Source organism: Dioscorea cayenensis, chromosome 4 (assembly GCF_009730915.1).
Source record: "Dioscorea cayenensis subsp. rotundata cultivar TDr96_F1 chromosome 4, TDr96_F1_v2_PseudoChromosome.rev07_lg8_w22 25.fasta, whole genome shotgun sequence".
Classification (NCBI taxonomy): Eukaryota; Viridiplantae; Streptophyta; class Magnoliopsida; order Dioscoreales; family Dioscoreaceae; genus Dioscorea; species Dioscorea cayenensis.
In genome coordinates this window covers 11,067,588-11,075,022 of record NC_052474.1, presented here as the reverse complement: position 1 = coordinate 11,075,022, position 7,435 = coordinate 11,067,588, and the positions used below count along the sequence as shown (strand labels likewise).

The 7,435-nt window shown below is 37.2% G+C and overlaps 1 protein-coding gene across 1 annotated transcript; it reads right to left on the bottom strand.

Annotated features, from left to right (window-relative positions):
• Positions 1 to 4,434: 4,434 nt before the first annotated feature.
• On the bottom strand, positions 4,435 to 5,556 carry LOC120258688. The gene is made up of 3 exons (XM_039266137.1): positions 5,287 to 5,556; positions 4,723 to 5,139; positions 4,435 to 4,611 (listed from the first exon to the last, which is right to left on the bottom strand). The coding sequence occupies exons 1-3, from the start codon at positions 5,554 to 5,556 to the stop codon at positions 4,435 to 4,437; spliced, it is 864 nt and encodes a 287-aa protein (XP_039122071.1).
• Positions 5,557 to 7,435: the final 1,879 nt, after the last annotated feature.

The following is a 7,435-nucleotide window of genomic DNA, read 5'->3' as shown; positions in this document are numbered from 1 at the left end:
CACTCATACAACCCATGGGGTTCAAAATTGACTGCTTTATCTTCTCCAATCACAGAGTCCTCATCATCAACTATTGAGAGATGCTCGAGGGAATTTTACCATGATTTTAATCTTATTAATGTTTTTGGATTATATTTTGATTCTCCTTAATATGAGAGGCTAGACTTTTATCGGTGCCTCGGACCATGAACTTCAAGACTATTTTGTATTTGATTTCCTTTGTATTATATTAGCTTTTGAGTTTTTAGAGAAGAGAAGCTCTAACGGGGCTTTTACCCTTCCATACTTTTCTTGTAATCATGGGGCAATTGTTATCATCATATGGGATTAGGGTTGATTCCTTGGACCAAAGGGATCAACTAATTTAGAAATCTCCACTGTCGAAGGTCATTCAATCAACAGCCAGTATAGAAAATCATTGCATAGACCCTCTTAAGGGGATAGTGTCAAAGGCACTGTCTTATCTCCCCTTTGATTCTTATTTTCCATTCGAGTCTAGTTTCTTTCACTTTCCCCATTAGTTTTAGTGACTTCACTAGATTCCATCTGTAGATAATAAAAGTTTAATTAGTACTAGGAGAGATGGTCCCTATAGATTCGATTACCCAATCTTTAGGTACATTTTATTATTTCTTCAATCCGTGCACTTGTGACACATACATAAGGGGTGTGTCAATAGTAATAGTGACTTTAGAGGTAGATGAAGTGAATGAGAATGAATTCTTTAGGGTAGGTTTTCATTCTGAGTTTAATAATAATGATTTGATTTTGAATTGCATTAGAGTGATTATGATATGGAGGATGATAATGATTAAGTATTTGAAGTTAATATTGATTTAAGAAAGGAGAAATATGGATGGTAAGCCACATCATACATCCTATTAATAATGTTTGTTTTGAGATGCAAAAGTTTTTAAGTGGAAAGTTGGAGCTTAAATATGAAAGAGGGAAAAAATGTAAAGATTAATTTTGAAGAGAAAAAAGAGTTTTATTAAAAAAAAAAATGATTAGTGGGTTAGGTGCATCACTTTGTCACATTATCTCACTCATGATTTTTTACTTTCATTCATTACACTAGATGCCTTTATATAGCATGAGTTGACGGCCTTTTGTAACCGCTTTATGTCACTTTCATTGCCTCTCTTTCAAACAACAACCATACTTGCTGTCATTCAAGAAGTTTTGTGAAGTTTTGCTTCCTCTTCACTACCTATCATATTATGCCACTTAAGCATGTTTTGACTTCAAAACTAAAGTTTAGCCGTTCTTTTTGACTTTCATCACCACCATACTAGCTTTTTTCTGGGATCCCATATTCTATTAAATGAATAATGCTTTTTCTGGGACCCATATTCTATTAAATGAATAATTAAATATTCTAATAAAAATACACAAATAAAGTGATTACATGTATATTTTATCATAAATAATAATACATTTAAGTATAAAAGTGTACATAATTTCTTAGAAAAATTGTGAATAAGCTATTTGCCTTGTGAAATATTTTTATAATATAATAATCATGTTAGAAAGAGTTATCCAAACCACCATCAATATATTATTAGTTTAAATTATCAAAACCAATCAAAATAGTTTTTTCCTATAATTAACTTAAGTAGTGATCTGAATAACTAAGTTTAGGTATAATAAGTTAGGCACTCAATTCTTCCAAACTATCCCAAATGGATGTGTTAACAAATAAGAGATCACCTCCTAGGAATCGAGTGTATCTTATACATTAATTGTCATCTCATGCAATCAATTTTAATAATAACACAATAAATATACATGAGAACATCAATAATAATTTTATAATAAGAAATAACAATTATTGGCTTTCATGGGTTACCATTGCAAGCACTTGCTCTTATCTTTTATGTTTTCTTATCAAAGATGCGAATATGGATAATAGAGACATTTCTTGTCAGATTTTAGATCCTTTTCAAAGATGCGAATATGCATCATTATGGCGGTATGAAATGATGTATTATACCGTAATTTAGCCATGGGTAACCAAGAGCTCCAACTTTTTCGCAAATCACCCATCATACACTGGAATTAAGTCTCCAAGCAATTTGTTAGTTCCACCGGTGTGGTTTGTGAGTTTTAGGGAACACTCAATCACTCATAGAAATCTCACACAAACCAACAAAGAAAGAGACACACGACGTTGGTAACTCAGTTCGGCGTCCACTCACCTACGTCTGGGGGGCAAGTTCGGAGATAAACAATCCACTAAAAGAGGTAAAAATACATGAGTTCAAACACTTGTCACTCACACTATTAAAACAATAAAGATCACTACCCTCTCTGGATTGTTTTGTGCACCCACTCTCTTTAGCTCCGGTCACACCTACAATCTATGAGCAAGGTAGCTTATATAGACGCCTCAACGTCCCAAATATAGCACATACCTCTTTTAGAATCGCCGCGGCTACTAATTTAAAAACCTTCCGAAATTAGCTGTTGCAACTCTGTTTGTAACATAAGTTGCAACATAGTACTGATCAGCGACTTGGTCGAGTTTTCGATTACATTGCGGGACAACCTCAAGACCCATCAACCTCTCGGTCATGCTTAGTCCGAGTCGATGTAGCCAAATCTCCCGATCTCGACTGCCGGCAACTAGCTTACCTCCTCAGTTCCTCATCAAGCAGTCCCCTCGCAAGGGGCGCACGTCCTTATGCGTCTTCATCGAATTTGCCAAACTTAGTCATCAACCTTCCAAGTTTGGTTTTCAAAGATTCTCCAAACTTAATCTTCAATTCACCCAAGTTTGGTTCTCAAATCTTCCCAATAATAGATCTTCAATCAATCAATTCAATCATCAAGGATTCTTCAAATCATATCTCCTTTATTCATATCACGAATAGATATTTTCTTCAAATAAACTCCAACATATTTAGCCTTCAATCATATCTCTCTAAGTATGGTCTTGATATGATCTTATTTTCAAGTTGAACAAGTTACCAAGAATAATACCACCAAGATCTTCAAGATATTTGGCCCCATGTTGTAGACTTATTAAAAATAGCTCCACCATATTTAAGATGATTTGCCTTGCACCCCAAGTCTTCTTATCATGTCACCATACTCTCCATGTCATCAATTATGCCTTGTCACCATGGTTGCCATGTCATCTGCCTTGGTGTCAAATCATGCCAATAAATAGTGTGATTGCACTAACAATCTCCCCTTTGGCATAATTTGACTACAACTCCTTCACATTAAGCTGACTCTTATTACAACATTTTTGTTACAACATGCTGGGACACGAGACTAGGTACGACCATTTATTATAACTTCCAGTTACAACATCAACTGGAGAACAAAAACCATAACTGACACCAAATTTCATCTAGTTGCTTACAAAGAACTAAAAGAATATTACGAACTGCAACTAGTGAGACAAAATACGATTAAACATAAAGGACTAACAACCACCATATTTAAGATATTTGGCCCCATGTTGTAGACTTATTAAAAATAGCTCCACCATATTTAAGATGATTTGCCTTGCACCCCAAGTCTTCTTATCATGTCACCATACTCTCCATGTCATCAATTATGCCTTGTCACCATGGTTGCCATGTCATCTGCCTTGGTGTCAAATCATGCCAATAAATAGTGCGATTGCACTAACAATCTCCCCATTTGGCATAATTTGACACAACTGCTTCTACACCCTGACTGACTCTTGTTACAACATGTTGTTACAATCATGCGAGGGACACGCAGACTAGGGCGACATCATGTACAACTTCCGGTTACATTATCAAGCGGAGAGCGAAACCATAATTGACACCAGATTTCATCTAGTTGCTTACAAAGAACTAAGAGAATATTACAAACTGCAACTAGTGAGACAAAATACGATTAAACATAAAGGACTAACAACCATAAAAATGTTCAGAACCAAACAATAAGACTAAATGTCCAAGTGTCCACGAAATGAAAAACAAGTCAGTCTGGTGCTAGCAAAACTTCTCCCCCTTTGTGACATAATTGATGCCAAAGTCTTCATGAACTGTTGCAAGTCTTGGTACACCTTCTCCGGCAGCTCCCCCTATCTTCAGGTTTCCTGGTCTTCATCTCCCCCTGAGTTGTTGGCATCAACTTCTCTCTTCTTCTTCTCAATGATTTCAAGGCGAGATAAGATTTTTTGCTTCTGTCGGGCAATGATGAATAGTTCTACAAACAATGATCGTTACCTCCTTTCTACATCGTCTAGGTGTTCCTTCAAAAGCTTTCATACTCTTCTTCAACCAACAGATTCACTTCTTTTGCATCTTCAAGCATTGGTGGTGGAGACACCTTTCCTACAGGTAAATCAATTTTCTTACCTGGGCTGAACAACTTCTAAGAAATCTTCAGCTTCTTCACTACTCTGACTGCTTCTCCCTTCCTGAGTTGTACTCCATGTTGTAACAAATACTACGACAGCAGTCCAGGATACCCAAGTGATGTTGAGGAGCTTGTGTAGTCAGCTTCTTTCACAATAGTTTGGAAGATCAGCCTTCCCAAATTAAACTTCTTGCCAGTTCCAATAGCAAACAATAACAGTGCGAGTTCCTTTACTATATTAGAGTTGTGTGGGACTGGTAACCAATTCTGAATGCCAAGTCTAAATAGAATATTGTACTTGGCTGTGAGGGTGGAGGCTGGAAGTCTTGACTCTACTCCCTATGACTCCGTTCTTCCTCCAATAATCTCTTTTAGCACTTCCTCATTCAGCTCCAGCCCTTCTTCATAGTTGCCCTTCACCTCTAGTTTAAACTCCAGGAATCTGTTTAGGCAAGCTGGAGTAAAAGGAATCCACTTACCTCGAACATAAAGTCTAGTGATGCCTTTGTCAGATGGCAGTAGATTACTGTAGAATTCCTGAACTAAAGACAAACTGTAACTTTCTGGAAATGTTGCAGACTTGTATAGACTCCTTTCTTGCAATAACTTAATCAGCACAAACTTCTCAAATGCCAACTCATCAATCATTCTTTCAACCACAATACCTCTCTCTTCAACAGACTCAAACTTCTTCTTGGATGCTTTATCAAGGAATCTTTCTTCATCACCGTCTTTTGCCTGTTGGGTTACCTTCTTCTTCTTTTCTTTCTTAGAACTTACTGATGGTTTCTCCCTCTGTTTTGTTGCTTCAGTACAACTCCTTTTGGGCCTTGGAGAGGCTTTCTACTTCGGGATCTGCGAAAAGACTTCCTCTTGGACTTGCTAACGCTTCTCCTTCTTCTTCTGAGATTTCTTTCTTCACAGGGCCTTCTTCTAAGACACTGCTTTCTTCCCTTTAGCAATTTGGGCAACACGATCTTTGAGTGGGATCTCATCAGAACTATGTGAACTGTCAGATGTTGCAGAAGATGTTGTAACCGGTGCTACGACATGTTCTTTTTCTATAGGTGCTTCAGCATGTCGGTGTAGATCACCCAGAACTTCACTTAGAATAGTAGCAGCCTCTTCTTCAGCACTAGTGGGAGTATCTATACTTTTTCTTCCGCTAGCCTCTCCTGCTCGTGTTGGGGTCACTTTTTCTTCTGCATGCATCTTCTCCCCCAACTTGTTGATTTTCTAATTCTTATACATCTGGAACTGTAGTGGAGTCCTCCTGTTCATCTTCCTCGGTTCTCTGAATATATGCTCCTGGAAATGACTCTCGTACCCATCTGAGAAGATCATCTCTATTCTTTACTCCTGAGGGAACATCATGTGATGATGTTTGTGCATCTACTACTCTGCCAGCATCCTGAGGAGAGATAAAGGAGACGATAGCTTTTGACAAATCTTCTGGTTTTCTCTTCTTGATGGACTCCCACCAGAATCGGTCTCTCTCATCCTTACTTCCGCAATTCGAGCAGCGATTTCTTGTGGGGTCACTGCAGCACGGTGGGTCATCCTCTTCGTCCTCATCTTTTCTCACTGTCTTCGTCTTCTTCTTCTATTTCTCCTGATTTCAAAAACAATCTTTGGAAACAATTTGGGATATTAGGGTTTTTATGCCTCCATTAATTAGTTATAACTTCCAAGGCACCCTTTCATATTTTTTAAAAAAATATCTCATTTCAAAAATAATCCCTCCTCTTTTTGAATATATATTATTTTTTTTTAAATTCCTTCCCTCTTTTTTTTATTTCCTTTTTTTTGTTTTTGATTTTTTTTTTAGAATCTTTTATAGACATCAAGAAACTTTCACTCGTTGGAGTGTTTTGCTTGTTGACTTTATAGGTCCTCTGTCAACATATTGCTTGTTGTACCATAATATTGTACCTGTCTGATTTATCACCATCTTCAGACCTGAACTGGAGGACTCTTCTTCTTCTCTTGGTACTTCACCTTTTTGAATCCACAATTTTTTTATTACAATAGTCTTCCCTCTGACTTTTCTTTTTAATGATTGCCTCCTCATCTCCAATTTTTCTTCCACTTTTCAAGTCTTCTTTCAATTTGTTGCACTTGGGTCTTATGTGGCCAGTCTCTCCACAATGAAAGCATGTAGGCACTTCACTTTTTGGTTCTTCCCTTGCTTTGACTTGTTTTTCTTTAATGTTTTGTAGGACAGTTGACTTGACAAACACAACTCCTGAACCTTCTGTCTTGACATTTGAGCTTTTTCCAATATACCCAATACTATGTCGGGCTTTACTAGTTCTTCCAACTGATAGAATCTCGTCAAGCTTGGCAGTACCCTTATTTATGGAGTCCAAGGTCTTCTCAGCATCGCACAGCTTTTCTTTACATAAACTTAACTCCTCCTCCAAGCGTTGGTTTTGCAACATCATTTCAATTAATCTGTTCATCATGAGTTTATAACTTGTAAGAAGATCATTTTCTGTTACCTCATTGTACTCACTGTCAGTTTCAGTGGATGTTGTAGTTGATGTTGCAACATATTCTGCAACAGACGTGGATCCATTCATCACAGCAGGAAAGGACGTATGATGGTTGCTCAGACTTCCTTCATCGTCTTTTTCAGTGCTACCATTTGAGGCATCACTCCATCTAGCATTCAGTGATTTTCCTTTCTTCCTGAGAGTATTAATACAATCGGCTTTATAGTGCCCAAAGCCTCCACATTCTCTACACTTGATCTTCATGAGACAATCTTCAATTTCTTCCTTTTTGTGATGATCTTTGACTTCTTCCTTTTCTTTATTTAGACCATCTTTTCTTTGAAATTTCTTGCCTTGTGTCTTGTATTTTCTGACCATCTCAAGTAGCTTTCTTGTCAGGAGAACAACATCATTGTCAACTTCATCTTCATTGTCTATTTCAATAGCTTGTTGTGGTTCTTTTTACTTTGATGCTTCAACCTTCAAGGCTATATCTTCTATTCTTCTTTCAGGATTAAGATTCATCTCGTATGCTTGCAAGGACCGCATCAACCCATCTAGTTTCATAGTAGAGATGTTTCTTACTTCTTCTATTA